At 42.0% G+C, this 22,804-nt stretch overlaps 3 protein-coding genes across 5 annotated transcripts in view; 2 read left to right on the forward strand and 1 right to left on the reverse strand.

Moving 5' to 3' along the window:
• Positions 1 to 9,149, forward strand: part of celsr3 (cadherin, EGF LAG seven-pass G-type receptor 3) — a 68,638-nt gene extending 59,489 nt beyond the window's left edge. For both annotated transcript variants that reach the window (XM_088364352.1, XM_088364357.1), the window contains 11 exons: positions 535 to 709; positions 2,170 to 2,282; positions 2,428 to 2,507; positions 2,788 to 2,914; positions 2,991 to 3,110; positions 4,163 to 4,260; positions 4,674 to 4,765; positions 4,905 to 5,078; positions 6,156 to 6,350; positions 6,994 to 8,035; positions 8,549 to 9,149. In XM_088364352.1, coding sequence (XP_088220478.1) covers positions 535 to 709; positions 2,170 to 2,282; positions 2,428 to 2,507; positions 2,788 to 2,914; positions 2,991 to 3,110; positions 4,163 to 4,260; positions 4,674 to 4,765; positions 4,905 to 5,078; positions 6,156 to 6,350; positions 6,994 to 8,035; positions 8,549 to 8,576 — 2,244 coding nt within the window. In that variant the 3' untranslated portion in view covers positions 8,577 to 9,149. The remainder of the gene's footprint in view (positions 1 to 534; positions 710 to 2,169; positions 2,283 to 2,427; positions 2,508 to 2,787; positions 2,915 to 2,990; positions 3,111 to 4,162; positions 4,261 to 4,673; positions 4,766 to 4,904; positions 5,079 to 6,155; positions 6,351 to 6,993; positions 8,036 to 8,548) is intronic.
• Positions 9,150 to 11,990: 2,841 nt separating this feature from the next.
• LOC148402647 (uncharacterized) lies at positions 11,991 to 16,098 on the reverse strand. 2 transcript variants are annotated; one of them, XM_088364457.1, is made up of 4 exons: positions 15,711 to 16,098; positions 14,471 to 14,523; positions 14,229 to 14,397; positions 11,991 to 13,687 (listed from the first exon to the last, which is right to left on the reverse strand). In XM_088364457.1, exons 1-4 carry the CDS (start codon positions 15,913 to 15,915, stop codon positions 13,368 to 13,370), a joined length of 747 nt encoding a protein of 248 aa, XP_088220583.1. In that variant the 5' UTR covers positions 15,916 to 16,098; the 3' UTR covers positions 11,991 to 13,367. The 2 variants fall into 2 exon arrangements, with proteins under 2 accessions (XP_088220583.1, XP_088220574.1); XM_088364448.1 differs by having other exon boundaries at positions 14,229 to 14,409; positions 15,711 to 16,078.
• A 267-nt stretch (positions 16,099 to 16,365) lies between these two features.
• Positions 16,366 to 22,452, forward strand: wdr6 (WD repeat domain 6). Its single transcript, XM_088364372.1, has 6 exons — positions 16,366 to 16,712; positions 16,847 to 17,008; positions 17,079 to 19,716; positions 19,783 to 19,860; positions 20,822 to 20,938; positions 21,354 to 22,452. Exons 1-6 carry the CDS (start codon positions 16,601 to 16,603, stop codon positions 22,288 to 22,290), a joined length of 4,044 nt encoding a protein of 1,347 aa, XP_088220498.1. The 5' UTR covers positions 16,366 to 16,600; the 3' UTR covers positions 22,291 to 22,452.
• The last annotated feature ends 352 nt before the right edge of the window (positions 22,453 to 22,804 follow it).

Raw genomic sequence — 22,804 nt, forward strand, 5'->3', positions numbered from 1 at the left:
ATAGACCCCGCAGCTTTTGCTCTGCACTTCCATTTTCCTTCCTGCCATTTTAATGATGCCATATATGCATTTGTGTTTGCATTTGTGTGCAGCAAGGTATATCTTGATTTCTTACAGAGGAAAAGCTGCTCATGTGTGCTCACTCTGCATGAAATCTTATTAATTAAAATTGTTAATTCCAGCTGTACTACCCTATGTGCTCTCTCAATTAATGTATATTATGCATCATGCTTAGCAGAGCGTGTTAGTGCTCATCGTCATCCTGCTATATTTGCTATTTCTCACACTTCTACTGTCAAATCCATCCCTTTTAAAAGAATATTGTCAAGGGGAATGTTTTTACTTTTTGTAATCATGGTAACTGTCTCAGGCCACAATCCAAGAATTCTGCCCAACACTAAATCTATTGGCAAGATTTTGCACACCTCTTTTTCCATGTATATCACTCACTCTCTATCACTTCATTCGTTCCATCTTCACTTGGAGCCATCTGTCTCACCTTGCTTCTGAGTCACCCTCCTTCTCCTCTTGCAGTTCCTGTGCACAGTGGTGGCCATCCTCATGCATTACTTCTTCATGTCCACATTCGCCTGGATGTTTGTGGAAGGCCTTCACATCTACCGCATGCAGACTGAGCAACGCAACATCAACTTTGGCGCCATGCGATTCTACTACGCCATCGGCTGGGGCGTGCCGGCCATCATTACCGGTAAAAAACAATGCCCATGCGCATGCTTACAGTTTCTGAATATTAGATACGTGACCTATCATTCTTATATAAATTAGAGAAGGCGTTTTCAGGCTTCAGTAAAAACTATGCCTAATGTATGTGCTTGAAATGCTTGCTTTCTTTCAAAGGCAAAGTTCTCAAAATTTACCAATATAATCAATGGTGAGTCGTTCTAAAACTACATCGTAATGGAGGACCGAAAAAATACTGTATTCTGATTCAGATTTTCAATACATAGCTCACGCCATACAATGATTTTTAAGTTCATTTGTGCACTTTTTTATTCTTTGGAAAAGCAAAAAAAATATGTGTTGGAAAAAAAATCGTGCTGTCAAATGGATCTAGTGTGACGTGAAATTGCTCCTAATGCAGGCCGATGACTGCATCCACATTGGTGACATTGGTGTCAATGCATTGGCAATATCCTATACGTGCACACGTCTGCAGCAGCTGTCTGTGCAGATAAGGTGTCCTATTGCCGTTTGGGCGGAATGTGTTCCGCTGACATTTTTATCTCAGCAAAGGTAAAACCTGAAATGGACACATACTTGGTTGTCCATCAGTTTTCTTCACTGTCACACGTATACACGTGCAAGGTGAAACAAAATAAAATTGCACAACTCTTTTGAAAAGTTACCAATTTCTTAATGAATACAAGAACTTGCAGACTCACCTGTGGCGGACGTCTTGTGAATGAGAATATTTTAACATATCATTTATTTTAGTTTGAAATATTATTAGCTAAAAATATTATCATGCTTGTATGCACGTTGAAAAATCTAATTTGCAATAAAAGGTGCACATTTGTATGAGTGTATTGAAGTATAACACACTTCTCCTTGCTGTATATAAAAATTTTTGTTGCTAGGAACATCGAAAAAAAACAGCTCGCTGTGCTCTAAAAATGAATTGATATTAAATAAAAAATTGTGATTTTGGGGTGGATTTTACCACATCCACAATATGAATGTCTCAATAGCTCCACAGTTTTTCTACATAACCATTGCTGTATATGTCTGAGTTTCAATTCTGCTATTACTGTCCTCAGAAAATCAACATTTGCCGGCATTAAGACCATTTCTGTTCATTAGTCCGCGAGCACTCATCCTCTTCAGAACTAATTTAATTACCTTCATTTAATAACTTATGCATGCACAATTTATTGAAATGGCAAATTGTGTTCACTGCTCATGGGAAAGTAATGCCCAACGTATTCGAACGATTTCCTCGAATGTTTTTTTTTCCGTGTGGTGGAGTTCGCTTCAAACGTAATAGCAGTAAACATTATTACATGATGTAGAATGTTTCAAATGGCTCTTGCATGTATTTGATTGTTTTTGGACAGCTGAAGCAATTTAGTGACTGTTAGAAATGTGTGTTACAGATGTCTAAACTACATGACAGTTCACCTTGTCCACTTGTGTGTGTCTGAATTGAAGGTTTGGCTGTGGGCTTGGATCCCGAAGGTTATGGGAACCCGGACTTTTGTTGGATCTCCATCTACGACAAGCTCATCTGGAGCTTTGCTGGTCCAATTGCCATCGTTATACTGGTAACTTTTTCACATTTTTTTTCCTCATGTTTTTTTTTTCCCCCAAATAAACATTCTTCTTAAAAGATCAATGTTCAACACAGTAGTTTCTTCTTCTCTGGCTGCATACATGTGACTACATGTGCCTCACTGTCCCTCTGTCCAGATGAATGGAGGCATTTTCATGATTGTCGCCAAGATGTCTTGTAACACGTCTCAGAAGGAGACCAAGAAACTTCCTGTCATGTGAGTATGGCACCATGACAACAGAGAGACAGTAACATCTTGAACTATGTATGTACCTTTACATTCTTTTATTAGTTTCTGAGCATGGCTACTCCAGTGGTGACTCTCAGGACGACTTTATACAGGACCATTTTATACATGAACCATATTTATATCAATCCGTCAATTAATGAAATGAGCTTTTTTTTTTTTGTTTTTGTAGAAAGTTTGTATTTCAGTTTAATACCTATAAAATCTGTTGTTGTCATGCATTTACTATCCAAGCCATTTCCCTTTGCAGTGCAACCATCCGCAATGCGTTCTTGCTTTTGATGGTGGCCACCTCTACCTGGCTGTGTGGTTTGATGGCTGTTAACAACAGTATCTTGGCTTTCTATTATATCTTTGACGTCCTCTGTCTAGTGCAGGTATGATCATTCAGCATGATGAGTGTACTGGGCTCCCATGTCAGGTCCCGTTGTTTGAACTGGTTGTTTTTTCTAGGGTCTGTCAGTGTTGTTGGTCTTCACTGCGCTCAACTCCGAGGTAAAGGAGGCTTGGAGAATGGCTTGTTTAGGGAAGAAGAGTCCTGGAGAAGAGACGCCAAGACCAACATCGAATGCTGTAAGTTACACTGCATCATAGTGGGAGAGGTTCCTAATGATTTGGGTTTAGCTTCAGAAAGCGGTCCAAACACTATTTTGAACGACAACCACATTGACAAAAATAACAGCAGTAACCCACTTTTCGATGACCTAATAATTAGGACAACTGAATACGTATTATCTTGGTATAGGCAGGGTTTCTGATGTGATTCAATTGTTAGATTTCATTAGATGATGCAATTATACCCAATGATGTGTCCAATGAGGTTATTATTATAAAACCTGTATAGGCTAATCTCATCAATGAGGTTATTTACTATTATAAAATCTGTGTAGGCTAATCTCATCAGATGCACTGACTTTACTGTGCTAATCCACTCCATCAATTCTCCCTTCCATCTCCCCTGTTCTCTCGCTCTCCTTCTGCCTCCGGGATTCGGTACTGACCCGGATAAAATAATATACAGCCCTTCCCTGCATTGTGTGTGCATGCATGTGCGTGTTAGTGACAATGTAGTTCAACCTTTAACTTCCATCGCCGTCGCAACGCTCACTGTAAAATTTACAACGACTATACAGTAGCTCTCGTGAGCTATTATTGGATGCTCAAAATAGACCATGTTCGAAGCGCTGCTCTGTCCAACAGCATATGTACATTATAAATCATCTGCTAGGGTGCTGGCTTATTAAGTATGAATGAATAACCTATTGCATAGATTGCTGAGGTCATGTCAAGTTTCATCATGTCCTACTTTGACTACATCTGTCAAAGCTCTTTTAGTAACAACAGAGAAGGGATTTGTTGAAACAGAAGCACCTTTGAAGGTTTAAACAGTTTTCACCTGCAATTAATTCACACCTTGTAGAACCTTGTCTTGAGTCTTAATTGCATCCAAATGACATCCTAATTGCAGGTACATTTTAGAATTAGTAGAAAATCGAGTGAGGAAAGCTGTTATAGCTTCAGTACGTCTAAATTTTGTCACTTCCTCCTTCCTCCTAGGCTTGTTAACATCAACTGTAGACTAACAAACCCTTTTATGTTCATTAAACGTAAGTTTTTTGTCTCAGACACAGAATCCCTATCACAATGCTTCCCTGCTGGAGCAGAGTGGTCTACATCGCATCACCCTGGGAGCATCCACCATTTCCTCCGTCAGCTCTGCCAGGTATGAAAGCACACAAATACATCATGCAGCATACATACAGAAATAAAATTTAAAAAAAAGATGAAACATCAATCATTTAGGCGGTACTAGTACTGCTTCCTTGTGCTACTGGATATCAGGCAGTGTTGCCTGAGGGAGGGAATATTGAAACCCCAGCCATTAAAAGCCTCTTGTCTGTTTTGTGGGTCAGTGGGGTAAAGGGAATACACATCGGATAAAACAGTTTCTGTACCGAATGTAGAGCAACTCTAATGTTGCCGGGAGTGGCTTTTTCTTTGTAGCTCGCTGCTTGTCTCCTTGTTTGCAATTGACATGCTGTATTTATGTGGATGCTCTCCATTAGTCAGCATGAGTAAACACGCAGTACTTGTGTCTCTAATGTGTAGTAACTCCTCTCCTGGTTTGCCTTTCAGAGAGAATCTTTTAGCGCGTCAAACTCTGGAACAAAACATCGTTCAAACCGGGGCAACGGACTTGGATGTCGCCATGTTCCACAGAGATGGAGGTAAACAAGCCCAAAGCATTACAATTAGCATCGGTCAACAAATTTCATTTATGGAGTAAAGACACACTCATGCACCAGGTTTGGACATTAGTTTTTGCTACAAAATTGTATTTATTTTCTGTCTTCCTCTTCCTAAAAGGTGAGGATTCTGACTCTGATTCCGACCTCTCCATGGAGGAGGAGCGCAGTCTCTCCATACCGTCATCCGAGAGCGAGGACAATGTCCGACTACGCGGGCGCATCCAACGTCGTTTTAAGCGCTCCAATCACGGCGAGCGTCTGCTCACAGAACCTTCCAACAACAGTACCAAAGGTGGGCATATTGTCGAATACACACCTGTACTGTAACTGCCATTTTCCGATCTTTTTATTTTACGCTTCTATTTCTTGCAATTAAAAATCGGTCTATTAAAGTGTTCTTCCTACAGAACATGTTTTCTACCAAAGGTTTGTCTGTAAGGAATGAGAAAAGGGCATAGAAGAAGAGACTAACAATCTATGAATCTAAAAAAAACAAATCAATGTTAAGCCCAATAAGCCATCTGGGTTTTCTCTTGACCAAAACCTGTCAGCTACAAGCATGTCCAGGATAGCGGTGATCCAGGAGAATTTCAATCAATTCATCAATGAGAAGGACTGTGACATGATTGAGGGAGGGGATGTTTTACTGAAAGGTCATTTTCTTTGAAAAGATGCTATCTCATCTGTCTTGACGTAACATTAAGGCTGCCATTGATTTGGCAGAGTCGATAAATGGATACCATTAGAAGACCACAGGAGGAATATGGATAACTAAGACCAACCACATCTGTTACAAAGAACATTAAAGTAGTCAAATGTGACACAATTGTTTGTCTAGCGATGGCCCTAAACTTTATTTTAAAAACAACCCATGAATAATATACAGTATTTAGTCAAGTATATGGTCATCAGCGCAATGTATTATTCACATTTAAACTAATTTTAGCGCTCTGGTGAGTTGTTTTTGAGGTTTCAAAAGTGGTATGCTTTTTTTCACAAAAATGATTTGAAGATACAAATGGATTTATTAACATACTGCAGGTTTTTTTTTTACAATCATATGTGCATATCATGGTGTTTTTTTTTCATTTTCATTGACTTACAATATTTGAGTTTGTGTACACCTCTTTTACATTTTAAGTGCTTGAGGGTGACTTAACAGAAGGTTGAACCTCTTATTGTGTATGCTACAGTGAATAAGTTGTGTTTTTGCCTAATGGACACTTTAAATTTCATGTTTTAGTACTCTTAAAATGAATGACTCAATGAATGAACGAACAAACAGATTTAATTCATGTAAAATCTGTTGTTTTTAAATTTTACCGATAAAGTAAGCAGACCCTGACTGATCATTTGTGGGGTGTGACAGATCTGGATGGCAATGACCTCCTGTCCTATTGGCCCGCCTTGGAAGGATGCGATAAACACACCCTGCAAAAGTGGGGCTCCGAGCGCCCACTCGGCGCAGACGACAGTAAGGATGCAGCCAACAACAACCAAGCTGACGCAGCGCTCACCAGCGGCGACGAGAGCGGCCTCACGCAGCCACACAGGCACCGCAAGGGTGAGTTCAATCACGCGTAAGACCCGAGCCCGATGTCAGGTTTATGACAAAGCTTCCCAAAATAAACAGCACGGTTAATTAACAGTATCACTTTATGTTCGTGTAATACTCTCTGGAGTAAAATAGTGAAATACAGACTCCACCTATGTATTTGCAGTTAGCGGTTCACAAACTGACTAAGTTGGGTTTTTATTTTTTTCGGTGGAACCTTGTCTCTGCTCAGCGCTTCATCGTTTTGCCGTTACAATTTTTCACTATTCAGAGCAGGGCTCAATTTATAGTAATTTTCTGTAAATGTGTGACGTCAGCATGACAAAGCAAATTTGAAATGTGTATCTACTGGCAACCTTCTGCCTCTGAAGCCGGCAAACTTGTGCATCAATGTCATCTAGCCACCAACACACAGGACAGTGTGCCGGAAAAATGCCGTTCTTGGTGGCCAGTGTGTAAAAAGGCTATTTTCTTTTAACAGTGAGAGCTTAATTTGGGAGTTCCGCAGGGTTTATTTCTAAAACCCATTGCAGTGATTCACAAATTGTTCACCTTGCTAGAAAATAAGAAAAAAAAAAGCTACATGTTTCTTTCTGGTTTTCGAACATTATTTCTTTTTCAATTCTGCCCTCATGGCTCTCATGCTTTATAGGTATCCTCAAGAATCGTCTGGGCTGTCCCCCCGCCCTCCAGGGGCTTTCATCAGTGGGTCGGGGTGCCAGTGAGCTCAATTGGTACCGCACCTCAACCCTAGGCCACCGAGGTGTTCCTGCGGCCTCTTACGGTCGCATGTACTCTGCCTCAGCTGGTGCCGGAGGGGGTTCAGGCTCCCTCTCGCAGCCAGGTTCTCGCTACTCATCCAGGGAGCATCTGGACTCACTGGCCCGGAGGCAGCTGTCTAGGGATCCTCTCGGGAGGCAAACAGTCGGGGGCTCGAGGGACCGGCTGGACTCTCGGGGATCCAGGGACAATCTGGACCTCTTACCCAGGAGGAGAGAACTGGGCCAGGGTGCAGCGCTGGCGGGGTTGGGGCTGGATCAACAGAGAATGTCGTCATCCAGGGAGAACCTGACCTCCTCTAGGGACAGACTGGACAACCATCACTCCGGTACCATCCACGCCTCGCGAGAGGACTTGAGGGGAAATGGGGGCGCTATGGGCGGTGGCATAGAGGGAAACTTGAGCGGGTCCAGATCCCAGTTGAACATACAAACTCGGCGACAGGCTTCATCTCGAGAGCACCTGGCAGGTGCACTGATGAGCAGTAAATCGAAGGAGCAGCTAGAGGCCAATGGAGTGTCGGCGCAGGCTCAACCCTGTCGCGAGTGGCTGCGCTCCCTGCCGCCCCGCCAGCCCTTGCACCCCGACCAACCTCCGCCGTCCTCCCCGCCTCCGCCCATCTCGGAGGAGCCCCAGCAAGAGCCCTTCTCCTCGTCGGATCACGGTCGAGGACGCCTGGACTCTTCATGTAGGTACCCCGGTCAGACGGCCACACCTGGGACGGGTGTGAACCCTCTGGGGAGACAACCTTCTAGCGAGCACCTGGATATTCTCTCCTCTATCCTTGCATCCTTTAACCCCTCTGTCCTCACACCTCCAAACGCTGCCTCCAACCCCGGGTCCAATGGTCCCTCCCCTTCCCTGCCACAGTCTGCCACCTCCCACAGCATACCAGAGGTTTCCCCTGACTCGGAGTAAGTGTCCTCTTCATTTGTCTCAACATGTTGTCCTTTAACCAAGCATATAAAAATGATGTCTTATTTTGATTGCACACGTTTTTAAATGATTGCAATGACAAAATTCATTGATTAAAATGTACACCAAATGTGAGTTTCATTCAAACAGAAAAATCACACTATAATCGTGGTTCTTTAGCTCATACTGCTCACATTCCACACATTTCGTGGCTCCTTGAAGACTGTACATTGCGTACTGATGTGACCCTCTTGTTTCTCTATGTCTACCATTAATGAGGATGCGCTATACATAAAATGGTGTTTTAAGTTTTAACTGTATTTTTTAGTATATTGAATCGATTATTCATTTGCTTTAAGGCAGCATCACAGCATTCATTGGTCATTTTTAAGGCAATTATCAAGCTATCTGTTCAAATTGTATGTATGTCCTTGTCTCATTTTGTACAAAAAGAAAATCTACAAATAAAATGATTTTCAACTGAAATTAATTTGATCTTCTTTTCATCTCAGAGCGAACAGAAGCGAAGGACAGTCTTGATGGCAGCCTCAGTATTCCTCGACGCATTCCGAGAACAAGGTGAACCAGCGATGCATTGGAGGACTAAAATACAGCTTTGGACACAGGTGACTTAGTGTGGGAAAATAAGAAGATGCCAACTTTGATGGTCCAGAGGACAAAAACTGTTTACAAAATATCGCAGTCAGATGTAGACCGAATCCATCTAAAATCGGGGAAAAAACTGTACATACTATAACATTTTTATACATTTTGTATCTTTTTCATTGGAGACTAAGCTGTCTCTTGTGATGTATTCTTTTTTGTAATGTCTGTGTGAGTGAGGTTTGTGCGAGTGAGCTGTATTTAATTCACAAAAAAACATATCTCATCTAATTTGCGTGGTAAATGCAAATGGCATAATATCTGATGAGAAACCGCAAGACATAGTTGGAGGGAAACTATCAGCATCGGTGGGTGATGTGTAAATAGACCGTTATCATTATAAGTGAAGAGATTTGAATGGAACAAGATGATTGTAGGGTGGGAAACAATGTTGAGGGTGCCACGTGAGGTTTCAGGGTCTGACCATTAAAGCTCCGTCACAAGTTGTCATGAGATTGTGATGTTTTGTGATCAAAGTTCCGCTGTTAAATGAATGTGACCTTGTCGTCTGTCGACCTTCCGTGCCTCGGCCGTGTCCGTGTACGTGCGGCGTCACATCCTCAGTGGGTGAGGGTTGACACCAGCCTGCCTCTCTTCAATGTGGCTACATTAAGCCACAGCAGTTTTTCATAATTTACTGTTTTTGCATAACAACTCAACCTGCCTCAAGAGACAGAACAGATGCATTCAAGCCAAAGGGAAAACGATCCCAAAGCTATTTTTAGGCATCGGATTCACTCAACACTAATGATGAGAAGATAAATTGAAGATGCATGGATGACTACAATTAATCAGTTACAAGATTTATTATAAAAAACATCAATTCATTACTTTAAGTTATAATCTGCATTATATTGAAATGTGTAGAATTAAATTCAAATTATAATAATAATAATTTAAATATGTGTAATTAATTCAACATTATGTCATTGGCCTTATTGATTGATGGATGGCAGATTATTTTTAAATTATCCCCCCCAAATATTACAGATTATTGCAATGACAACAAGGGCATTTATTGTCATTGTGTGATTTTCCATTTAAATATTAATAAATTATCTTTAAATTATTATTATTTTTTTGAAATAAATTTTCAGGGGAAAAAAAAACATTTGTGGGTCGCCACCAATTTAGGTCGTCATAACAATCAAACTACTGTACAAGTCGTAAACAGTGTTCACTTTCCATGGCAGCGATGTAACTCGAATTTGTCAGAATGTGACTAATGCAGTAATTACACTAAACATTTGTTAGAAACTACTTCTGTTCTATACGTATAAAACACTCAAATGAAAAATAATGTAACTATGATGTTAACGGAGCATGCCTTCCCGTGACACGTGACAACGTATTCTTAGATTAGCCAGATAGCAGGTGAAGCCGAGGGCTCTTCTGTCCCACACAGGAACGAAAGGACTGAGTCTGCACAAACTCAAACGAGCTCTTGATTAATTTTGAGACATTTAAATGCTGAATTGCATTATTGGCACAATTCCAACACACTTTCTTTCACCATCTGCTGGACACCTGCACTGAAATTAAATCACTCCTAACTGCCATACAGGATAATGACCACATTTAGTGTAAACAAGTGGACTTAGATTTGGCCTGTCAGTATGAGTAGTTCAGCTTGCTGCCAAGAGTATTAATGAAGTGAGGGAAAATACTTTCCTGCAATTTGAACTTCTGTCTGAAGGCCGGTTTAGTCTCCTACCCGGTGAATTCTGCACTGCGGCTGCACCATTTGCACAGGAGAAGATATCAGTTGTATCTCTACGGGCTTTTGAGATGCAGCTCTGTTTCATCATAACAGCCGCTGCTGTTCTCACTCCTGCAGGAGGAAGCACAACCCTCACAAATTATGACTTCTTTTCCCCTTCAAAAAGCTACATTGTACTGAGAAGCTAGGACACAAATGTGTACATCATCATCATCATAGTTTTTACCTTTGATACGAAAATGTGGTGGCATTGTACGAAAAAGCAAAACACTTCACAGACTGCAAAATCACAAAGCTAGAGTCTGACAGTGTTGGGTGACGTATCGTGATGGAAGTTTTTATGCAACCTTCCACTGTACTTAACACTCATGGTGATAATCTTCAATGGTATTTGCATCCATGCAAATCAAACTTTTAGTTAAATTATTAATTCTTTAGAAAACTGCATTGTGCGGCTATGATGCCAACATCTTCTTCATGGACGTAAATATTGTTGAAAGTGATCATTTCCGCCCCGCCCACCCCTTCCTCTCTTGATTTGATACAGATCCAAGGTTGACTTTGAATTATATCTGTTTTGTTTTAATGCAATGTTTAGGAATACACAATTACAGCAAGGAGGCAATATGGTTGAATCAAGAACAGAATTTCTCAGAAAGACACACGAATGAGGCAGTAATGAACGGCAATGTCTGTGATGCATTTGTGTTTACAATGGGATGCCACATTCCTTGCACTCAGCAAGCAGATTGCGGCATGAAACCATCACAGTTTCTGTTACCATGGATACAACAGAAATGTTGAACATTAAAAAAAAAAAAAAAAATCTACACAGGTTTTTGTGTGTGTGTGGGGCGGGGGGATACCTGATCTGTGTGGGTGCATTATATGATTACTATTCACTAAATGAAAACAAAAAGTCTGTCTAGAATCTAATAATGAGGGCTAAAAGTGTGACAGCAATAAGGAGTGTTTGGAGCTAATGTTAGAACTCCTTTAAATCAATGAATTGGCCTCTCAATATTTACAATAAGAGATGAACTCAATTTGACCACGTAAGGCACTGGTGTCCAAACTATAGCATGCGGGCCATTTGTGGCCTGCCCGTTTTTTTGTGGCATAAATAAAAATATATATGGCATGACCTGCAATGCTATTAAAAAAAAGGTATGTGTGTGTGAGCAATAGTTAGAAATGTGGCTGTTGGAAAAGTGGGCTATATGAGCAATATACCAAATAAATAGTGAAATGCCACTATAACTTTTAATAAAGCTTTTCTAAAATAATAAAATATATTTGGGGAATAAAGCTATGGTGATAATTTTTGTTTCAGAAACAAAAATGGTTCTATTTGGATCTATTCTTGTGAGCTGCAGGGTCGCGGGCCAATCCAAAACTAACAAAAAAAATCCTAAACTGTTTGCCTTATCTTACCTTGACACAGCCATTTTTCAAAATGGCATTGCATTAACAATTGTACCATGTTTAAAAAGTTGTATTGAAAAAAATAATTAGTTCCATCCTTACATTTTTCTGTATGCAGACCTCGGAGGAAAGAGTTTGGACACCTCTGCTGTAAGGTGGATTTATTCGTTACATTGGGGTCTTTTTGGTTGTTATTGGTACATTTCAAAGTTATACATGCACATACAAACCGCAATGTGAGGCAAGATTGTCCATATAAGAATGCTGGCAGAAGCAAATATGATGCGAGGCACACATGACAAAAACATATAATGCCATGCAAAACTTGAAAAGCTGTTCAGTGGCTTTTCTGGCTGTCCTATCTGAGGAGAGTAACTCACACATCAGAGAAAGCTTAGAAATGTGATTTTGGTTAACTTGGTAACAACTGCATTAGTGCAAGCAATTTGGATCCTTGGAAAAGCAGAATGGATGACCAAAATCTCATTACACTAGCTAATTACTATTTTGTCTAAGCTTATTAACAAGATAGCATTAGCGAGCTCATTAGCATGATATCGTGAGTTGGGTTGTGCCACAGATTGATTGTTGAGACAACAGGTCCTTGTCTTAGAATTCTGTGTAATATTTCCGAAAGGAAATATTAGTACGTAATAGAAATAATCTGTTCCAGGATCAAAGTGTCACCACAGGCAATAGAGTACTTCAAGAAACAATTAAACATACTTAACTGCCATACACATTGCAATTTTATCCACTACATTTAGGTTCTAATACTGAATTGAACATCAGGAGCAGATTCCAATGTAAAGGTCCACTGAATCCAGGAAACTATGTTGATATTGTTTGAAGACTACTTGGGTGCCATCGTCAAGATTGCCACAATTTGACCCAAGTTATTATATGGTAAGCATATCTGCCTCACAGTACTGTGGTTCGGGTTTCAAATCTTGGCTTTGGGTTTCTTCTGTGGAGATTGTATGTTCTTTTCTTGCTGATGTGGTTTTCTGTGTCCTCGAAATTCCATCAAAATGCATTTTAATTCAAGATGCTAAATTGGTCCAACGGTGGTTAATGGTTGTTCATCTCTGTGTGCGTTGCTATTGATTGGCTACCAATCAAGGGAATACCCTTCAGTTTGCTCAAAGCTGGGCTGGGCTCCTAATAAGGGTAGGGAAAAAATGTAGAATGTATGGCTGAATTTTACTCATAATTTACTTTATCTGAGGTTTGCTCATTTTCAATCACATTGCTTTAGTGCAGTTTTGACATGTTTTGAAATCATTGTTTAGTTCAGACTTGGCAACTTTCTGGTGTAGCTCACTTAAGATGTAAATAATAATAATAATAAAAAAAAGTGGGCCTGATATCGTAGCTTGCTCTACTCAAGCAAATGTTCCCCTTGTGCAGGATAGACTGATGAGGCGAAGAACAGTCTCAGCATTCAGGTACAAAACCATACATTAAAATACTTTGAGGGCATGTGGGACAAGCGCTTAAATGGCTAAAAGTAAAAACTCGGCTCATCCCGTGGGATCGGGGCCTCTCTCTTCGTCGCTGGTGTCGGGGGAGGATGGCGGCACGACCTCTCCCATCCTCTTTAGTTTGGCCTTGTAGTAGTTCTTCTTCATCCTGAAGGCTTTCACCTTCTGGCGAGCTGCTCGTGTCTTCTCCCTCACCAGCTCCTGCTCCCACGCCAGCACTTTCATCCTGTTCTCCCACTCTAGCAGCTTCATGTGCTGCTGTTGCTCCAGGACTTCTGCCCTCTGCTGGTGATCCGCCGCTTCCTGTGTCCGGCCGACTGCCGGTGGGACGAGACGCTGAGTGACAAAGCCGGAGGTCCCTGGGGGAGGGGGCAAGTATTCAGCATACAGACAAGAGATTTCCCTCAAGTTAAGGAACAATGTGAAGTGAATGAATTGGGATCAATATGTCACCATCAAAGTCTTTATTAACTGTACAGCGGGGTGATAAATCACATTAAGTGTCAAGTCTTAATTTTCATGCATGTCCCCAGTTAATGTGGCAACAATCAAGCAAGCAAGCCAAGTCACGTCTTCACTAAATTTCAAACAAGTTCTAAGTCAAGTAATTTTTTCTTTTTTTAAAATGGTGCCTTGACTTGAGAGTTTAATTTGTTCAGTGATCACAATCATAATACAAATCACATCTTTTGCGGCTACCATCTTGATTTTTGTTTACAATTCAAAGTTTAAAAAGAAGTCCAGCAACATTTCATCGCTTGATAAACAGTTGGGTCATTTGTAAGTCAAGGCACCACCATAAATTCAAACATTCACCACTTTGCACTCAGTAGCTGTTGCTCTTCTCTCTCCCCCGATGTACTGTAATATTTGATTTGGTGTCAAAGTGACTGTATCTACCTGCTGCTGTAAAGTAGGCAGCAGGGAAGGATGCATCCTGCAGCTCAGTATTGTGGAGACTGGAGTTTGACACGGGGCTGTGTTGCGGATCTGACCAGTCGTTCCCTGGTAGTCTATCCAGGTCGTGACGTTGCAGGCAGATAGCCACGTGGTCCTTGCTGTCTTCAGTCTGTGCATCACACTGAGGTGAAAGAATACTTCATCTACAGTTTTGGTTAGAACAATTGTTTTAAGGTAGTTACCCGATTCAAGCTGCCGTTCATCTGCCCTGCAGCATTTATCATCCTCAAGTTGCCTGTTTGACAGAACAAGAGAGAAGGAGCACAAGTAATTGTGTTTGTGGAAACCAGTGGGCAGAGCATGTACAACACGCCCTACAAGAAATAAGATTGTTTACTCTTATACTATTATATTACTATTATATATAATTATATTATAATTTTACAAATACTGTAAAATACAGTATTAATATAAAGCATCTTAATATCTTGCGCCACATTGAGACAATATTCGATGATTGAAATTTGGTGACCTGTAGAAAAATGCTGTATCAACGCATGGTGATGTAACAGAAATTGCATGGGCACTCATTTTGGGTGGGAACATGGGTGGCTTTGCCAAAGTAAGCAGAGCTGCAAATGTTAATGTTTTTGATAAACAGCACTTACTTGATTGCTCCAAGCGCTTTTTCTCATTAAGTTAGGCACGAGTCCTGACACAAATCGCAAAAACACGCAAAAAATGTTGCTTCTGAAAGTATTTACAATTGCCTGTTTTGATAATTACAATACATACTATCACCCCAACACACTTTAATATAATTTCAAACAAATCTTATAACAATACCCCTAAAAACAAATGTCTTACAAATTATTTGATTTTCAATTAACTTCACCTGAAGTGTGCATGCACATGCGAGGAAGACTCTCTCTAGGAATACGAAAATATTAGTCTTTGGTCGGAATGTATCACTTCTTTGACATCAATTACTACTTTCCTTTTCACCAGAACTTTGGTGCCATCTTGTGGCATCTTAGGAGATTACAGAATGTGTATAAAAGAAGAGAACTGTGACTAGTGTTTATAGTAAAGCCTGTGTAGCTAAGACTTAACAAATTCTTGAATATTGAGGGTATTGGGGGCGTTAGGGGCGTGCCAGAGACAGTTAAATTGCACGTGTTGGCTTACTAAATGCTCACTGGTAGTGACCTATTAATTACCACTGACTAGTACTGTTCATTGACAGCATAGCTTGGCATTAACGCATCATATCTGAGATGAAAAATATACTAATTATAATATACTCATAATGCCGTGTAAACCTTAATTTAGCAGTTTCATCGTAGAATAACAACTACGCGTAGTGTCGTGATTGTGTGGCAGTAAGCAGCATAATGACACGCCGAGAATGCACGTAATTATTATTGCACAGGATTGTTTCCTCCCGTCTGTTTCCTACTTTGACATGTGAAGCTTATCTACCTTCCACAAGCTTGCGCACCGCCGCTTTGTGTCCAGCTCCCCCTGCGTGGCTGGTGAGAGCAGCCTCGCCCATGGTCTGAAGTTTAATGGATTTACAACAGGCCCGACATCGAGCGAAGTGAATGTCATGGGTGTCCTTAACAAGCCAGTCTTTGTAAGCCTCCTTGGAAAGCCAGGACTCCTGAAATTTGCACTTCCCAGGCATGGTCGAAGGAGAAGTTAGCTGGAACGCTATTCCACGGAGCTTCAGCTTCTAACGGCGCATTTAAGTTCACTCGGAAAGGGGCAATTTCTCATTACTGCTTCACTGCGCCATTTAATATTTGTAGAGTTTTATTTACCCTTGCATAATCAATGCAGCAATACTCGCCCATTTAAACATTATTCAGTGTCGACCTACTCATGACCCACTCATTTAATTCATTGAAAGTCACATCGGAGTGGCATCTACTGTTGTTGTTTATGAAACTATGGCTTTACTAATCCAGTTTTCAAATCAAATATGAAATCCACAAAGAATGGGGGTAAAAGTGTTTTTTGTAAAAACGTGCCGCATAGGGATTATAACGACTCTTCTGTTTTAACCAAACATCCTTAAAAGCCTCACAACGCAGTCGACCTTTTACACGTGACTCATTGTGTCCAATAGAAATTCATCTTTAGTATTTCCAACCAGTCAGCAACCAAGAACCCCTGTGAGAGGTCTGATTGGTCATAACGCGGCACAACACGGAAGACGGAAAACGATCACGCCGGACCTTATTGGAAACTTGAAAATAGAAATATTTTGAAACGTCTCCTGTCTATTCTCAAGATACCTTATGGGCAAAATGCAAACCGTAAACGTTACTTTTTGCAGTCTCACATAAATTAACTCATGCTTAAGCAAGATGTCAGCGTCTTCAAAATGCTCCATTCAAGATCACTTGAAGATGGAGACAGCAGCGTTAGTGGTCCCGGTCACAGCTCTGGAATTCTTTCAGGACACGTTTCTACTCACAGGTAGGCATTCCTTCCACTGCACAAATTATTATTTTCCTCCTGAAAACTTTTGTCCCTAATGTATTGTGAAACTCCAGCATTTAAAAAAAAATGTTTTTGTAGTGCAAATGCAGTTCTAATTTCATTGTTGTCAGGTGAGGGTCCAGTGTTGACGGTGTACAATCTACTGCCTGAACCTAAAGCATGTACCTCAGCGACGGTGCTTCAACAGCACCGCATCCACGGGATAAGACCAAGAGTCTTGTCAACTGCTTCACAGCAGAATTCATTCACGGAAAGTTGCAGAGAAACTAAAGGTAAGCTCAACTTTTATGCTTTGCATTCATTACATCTGATGACCACGATCGCCCTCTCCTCACTCCCTAGACCTGAGCGCTACACTTCAACCCAACTCCTATGATCTAGCTGTGTTTGGTGGAAAGACAGTCCGGCTTGTGAAACTACATTTGGATGTCTCAGCTGTGGAGCCTGTGCACTTGGAGATACTGACCCCCCTTGTAGAGCTCCAGGACTGGGCTCTTGATATCCGCTGGCTATGTGAAGATGAGAAGTCTCTCCTGTGTGTGGCTGTTGCCCATAACGGTGCCCTTCTCCTGGACATCAGCTCAGGGAATGCCTTAGCTCAACGCTCGTGTCTGGAAGGGTGTCTGCTGTACTCTGCCCTCCTTGTGGTGCATAAATCTTGGGCAGATACTGTTCTGATAGGAGGGACCGTTTTCAACCAGCTGGTTCTTTGGAAGCCTGGAGGAGGAGAGAGTAATAAAAAAGCTCCGGTGGAAAGACGTTTGCTGGGACACACCGGTGTTATCTTCAGCATCTCTTACCTCCTGGAGAAAGGATTGCTGGCATCAGCTTCCGATGACCGCAGTGTCAGGGTGTGGGCTGTTGGTGCTTTAGGGGGCTCTGGAGGGAACTGTGGGGACTTGAAACCAACGTGCTTAAGGGTGCTTTTTGGACACCAAGCAAGGGTCTTCTCAGTGTTCCTCTCCCCAAGCAGAGTGTTTAGCGCTGGGGAAGATGGAGCATGCTTAATTTGGGACTGGGCTGGAGTTGGGACAGTGCTTCGCACTTTGAAGGGACATCGAGCAGGTGGTATTCGAGCGCTGGCGGTCGGTGCGGGAAGGGATGACACAGGCAGATGGGTGGCAACTGGGGGAGCGGACGGAGGGGTGAGATTGTGGAAGGTTGAAGACAATGAAGAGGAAGACACTGCGGCAAAGACAATAACAGACTTGGAGTTTTCTGGTCAAGGCATGCCTAAAGTAGTTTGTGTCACAGAAGGCGAAGCTCACTCTGAAAATTGGAACCAGTGTAGGATTGTGGTTTGTACTGACCAAGGATTTGTTTACCAGTACGGTGACAGCTCCTGGGAGTTGTTATGGCAAGGTTCTCCTGAGTTTCAGTCCTACTGTGTAATGGAAACTGTGGCCTTTAGAGTGAAAGACTCAACAAGCAGAGCTAATTTATGTGCTGTTGGGAGCCTGAGCGGAGTATTAGAGGTCTTTCTCATCTCTCATCCTTACAATAGCATTGTCCTCCAAGCTGGATCAGGAAAGATTCACAGTCTTACTTGGCAGCAATGTGATCCAAATGTGTATTTGCTAGCGTCAGGTGCTGAAGGACGAGTCCATCGCTGGTGTATTGGTGTGAACTTCAATGAAACGAGTACTCCCTCTCTCTGGGTAAAATGCTGCCCTGCATTTGTCCTGCCTGCTTGTGCCAAACGTTGGCTGACGGCTGCAGTGCGCCTCCATTACAAGTCAAAACGGGCTCTGTGGTTGTGCGGAGACAGAAGGGGGTCCCTGCTTTTGTTTCAGGAAGACCTGGAGCAGGTGTGTGAGAAAGAGACTACTCAAAGAAGTCATGAAAGGGATGGAACACTGAAAGAGACAGAGAGGCCAGAGGAACACGAAGGCCAGCCGTTGTCTCCACTAAGCTGCTTGTTTGGTGTCCATGGAAAACAGGGTGTCACATCAGTCTGTGAATATCAGGGACTTCTCTACAGTACTGGGAGGGATGGCTGTGTGCGGATTTCCAGAGTACATTACACACACAAAGAACAAGATGAGGGAAGTGGTAAGGTCCTTCAGCTGAAGGTTCTAAGAGTCCAGCGGGCTTGCAAAGGTATGGAGTGGCTGGTAAGGGCTTTGATCATGGCACCTCACAACTCTGCGGAGAATGGACTTCTAAATGAATTTGAAAGGCTAAATGTGATCGAGGAGGACCAAGAAGAAGGGTTAAAGCTAGAGAACAAGGGAACAGAAGCCCGCTTTGTCATTTTTGGCTTTCATGCCACCCAGTTTGTAGTTTGGGATCCGGTAAAGCAGGAGAGACTCTTAACGGTGCCTTGTGGCGGTGGCCATCGCTCTTGGAGTTTCTGGCCGATCCACAGTGGAGTTTGGTCTGGATACGGGGCTCTGGTTTTCATCAAGCAGGGGTCCGTCCTGGCTTCCGAGCCCCCCGTAGGCTCATCAAGCTGGTCGGGCAGGGCAGCGTGGAATGAGGGATGGAGCCTGAGGGAGGGCATACACGGGAGGGGGATCGGGTGTGTTTGCCGGTTGGGGAGCATTTGGGTTCAGAAAGACTGTACAGCAGACAGAGCAGGAAGATTGAACTCGGATGGGGTTCAAGTTGAGGAGCAGTGGGAAGTGATAGTGACCGGTGGAGAAGACACAAGCTTAACAGTTTTGGCCATACACCCCAATTCTGGTAGCGTTACAGTCCTCTCCGTTATAACCGACCACATCTCGAGCGTACGCGCCATGGTGGCGCTTCCTCATCAAGACGGACAGAGATTTCCTACCCGTGCCCAGACCCTCTCTGCCCTTTTGATATCAGCCAGCGGGCGAGCTCAATTACAGTGTTACCGGCTGTGCTTCGGCTGGAACAAGCAGAGACTGGCTCCCTTCTGCCAGGTGGTGCAGGTGGCCAGTCACCGATTGGATGAACACTGGGAGAAGAAGAGGAACAGACACAAGATGGTGAAAATGGACCCGGAAACGAGGCAAGTCACAAGAGCATAAATTACTATAAAAACTGCTACTGTAACATCATGGCTGTGCGTTTTCAGATATATGTCCATGGCGGTGGTTGACCACAAGTCAGATGCTGTTCTTGTGGCTCTTGCCTGCAGTGACGGTGCAGTCAGGTTAGTAATGTTGCAAAAAATACTGTACCAGAGCTCTGATCAGTGCTTCTCAATTACACTACTGGTCAAAAGTTTGGGGTCACTTCGAAATGTCCTTGTATTGAATCTTCACCAGGCCTTTCTGATGGGCGTCTGTCACTAACCTAGGCCTGTCACATTTTTTAGAATGATACAGTTTCACAGAGACTATCATGATAAATTATTATATTGCAATGTTTTTTATGCTGTTGATATGGTAAAGCATCTTAAATCGGGTACCTATGTCCTTGTCAAGAGCAAATAATTGTCAAGACTATTGAACATTATTTATCCAAGATATTACTTATTTTCAAACGACATCATTATTAAAGTGCATCTTGCACTTATAAAATTAACCATAAATACAGTGACCTTTAAAGCGTAGCGTTACGGTGTGTACAGAGATACACTACTGTTTAAAAGTTTAGGGTCACCGAGACTATTTCGTGTTTAACATGAATATCAACCCAATTGTGTATGTGTGTGTATATGTGCGTGTGTTTTTGTGTGCAAATTTGTGGAAAAACCCATGGCTAGCAATATCAAAAGTAAAAACATCTGTATCAGCCTTCCCAGGTCACCATTGTAAATGAGAAAGTGTTCTCAATTGGCTTACCTGGTAAAACATTGAATAAAAATTGTTTTTAAAAAAATCACTCTGAACAGATTTTGGTATTTGTATGCAGGCTCAAAAGCTCCACCAAGGATCTGATTTCGATTACACATAAGGACAATTACATTTCTTTTAACAGAAATACTTTTAAGTTTTTTAATGTGCATTCTTCTGATCTGGATGCACTTTTTAGCGAGTTGATCATAGATTAGTAGCCTTTTAACCATCAATATTGCTGTCGTTTCAACCCTGCTCACTGTATTGTTTCGTTAAAGTCCTATTTGTTTTGAATCACTGTTAGTTCCTCAATGCCATTGCTCTTTTTTTTAGATTGTTCTCCGTTAGTGAAGTGAAACGCCAAATTGATTTGTTGCGGGAGAGGTTTTACCACCAGCGGTGTGTGCTCAGCGTTGCTACCTGCAGCTTACAGGATGGAAAAGGCAACAGGTAGCACATTGTTTCTGTCTTTCACACCTGACTGTTTTTACATTAATATAACTCATGCTGTAAAATATTGTTTCTGTCTTTCACACCTGACTGTTTTTGGATTAATATAACTCGTGCTGTAAAAAATGTAAATGTAAATCAAAACTATTGACACAAATACTACATCCACAATTTTCATGTTTCACATCTCTAAATATACACTACAGTTCAAAACTTTGGTGTCACTTAGAAATGTCCTTATTTTTTAAATAGAATTGCTGTTTTTTCCAATGTTTTAAGAGGTTACACACACACACACACACACACACACACACACACACACACAAACCATATAGTGTATTGGTCTGAGCATTAATGAAATGGGTACTTTTATTCATTACAGACTGTTGTGACAAATGTTTGTAATTTTCTGCAGGTACATATTGCTATTCAGTGCTGCGACTGATGGCAAGATTGCAGTGTGGGATCTGACCCAAGAAACCTACAGCTCGCTGAGTGGTGCTCCAGCTCCGTTAATCCCCTGCCTCACCTTAACCGCCCACCAGAGTGGCGTTAACTCACTGGCTGTTTGGGTCCAGACACAAGGGCACCAAGATGGCGGCTGCCTGTTAACCATTGCGAGCGGCGGAGATGACGGGATGCTGATGATGTCCACCATTAGCGTGGACTACCTGTACAATCATGGCACGACTGTGGGCTTTACACAGGACCAGCCACAAACCCATCTTGGTCTACATCTTCTCTCCCAATTGAGTATCCCTTTGGCCCATGCAGCCCCTCTAACTGCCCTGAAGCTGCTTAGACCAGGCCTGATAGTCAGCACCTCTTGCGATCAGAGAGTCTGCCTGTGGGAGCTCTGCAGTACTTCCATCAACCACAAAATGGTGCTGTGCTCCCATGTTGCTGATGCTGCAGGACTTGCAGTGTGGGAAGACCAGGTGATGGTGGCGGCGGAAAATGGAAAGAGGACGGCCGAATCTGAGGCTGATGAGGTTTGTGGAAGGACAGAAGGTCAGACGCATTTAGAACGAACAAAAGGTAACGCAGAGGGTCTGGGTTATGAGGACCAGGAAGATGGTGGGTCATGGGATAAGATAGACGACTCAATTATGAAGAAGGATGCAGAAACAGAGTTTGGCAAGAAAATACATACTAACAACCAACATGGAGATGAGACAATCACAGGAATTGCTTTGAGATCTTGTGACGAAAGGAAAGGGGCAGAAATTACAGGATGGGTGTTGGTCTGTGGTCAAGGCTTCCAGCTTCTGCAAATTCAAAACAAAGACGCTTATAAAGATGTACAGCTGCATGAAAGGAGGAGAAGCGAGAAGGACAAGAGTGCACAGTAGCTTTACACGGAAAAATTAACATAAGGCCACCAAGAAGTGGTTGTTTTTGATTGCACATGCCGCAATCATTAAAAGCATTGATTGTATGTTATGATTATTATTATGTGTCCTGATATTTTCCATAATACATTTATATATTTAATAAATTTTTATTCAGCTGGATGGTAATAATTCTTTTGTTTTTTACTGTTAGTAGTCCGTCCAGTTTACGCCATGCCTGGTCAAAATTTGTCTGCACTCCGCAACAAGAAGGTTTCAGAGATGTGCTGGGAAACTTTATGAATGAATGAGCAATTTAGATTCTGACGGCTTCGTATCCATACGACATTGTAAAGAGGCCTGCAACGATATATTGCCGTATTGATTTTTTGAGTACACATCTATTATATGGGATGGGTAAATAATTAATCCAGGGGCCTGCATGTGGTTGACATTTGCCCATTCCTGTCTTAGACTGTCATAGACTATCATTAAAGAGATTGGAAGAGTCACAGAAAGGCATAGAACTGCAGGT

Source organism: Syngnathus floridae, chromosome 2, assembly GCF_059516105.1.
Source record: "Syngnathus floridae isolate MCC-2025c chromosome 2, RoL_Sflo_1.0, whole genome shotgun sequence".
Taxonomy (NCBI): Eukaryota; Metazoa; Chordata; class Actinopteri; order Syngnathiformes; family Syngnathidae; genus Syngnathus; species Syngnathus floridae.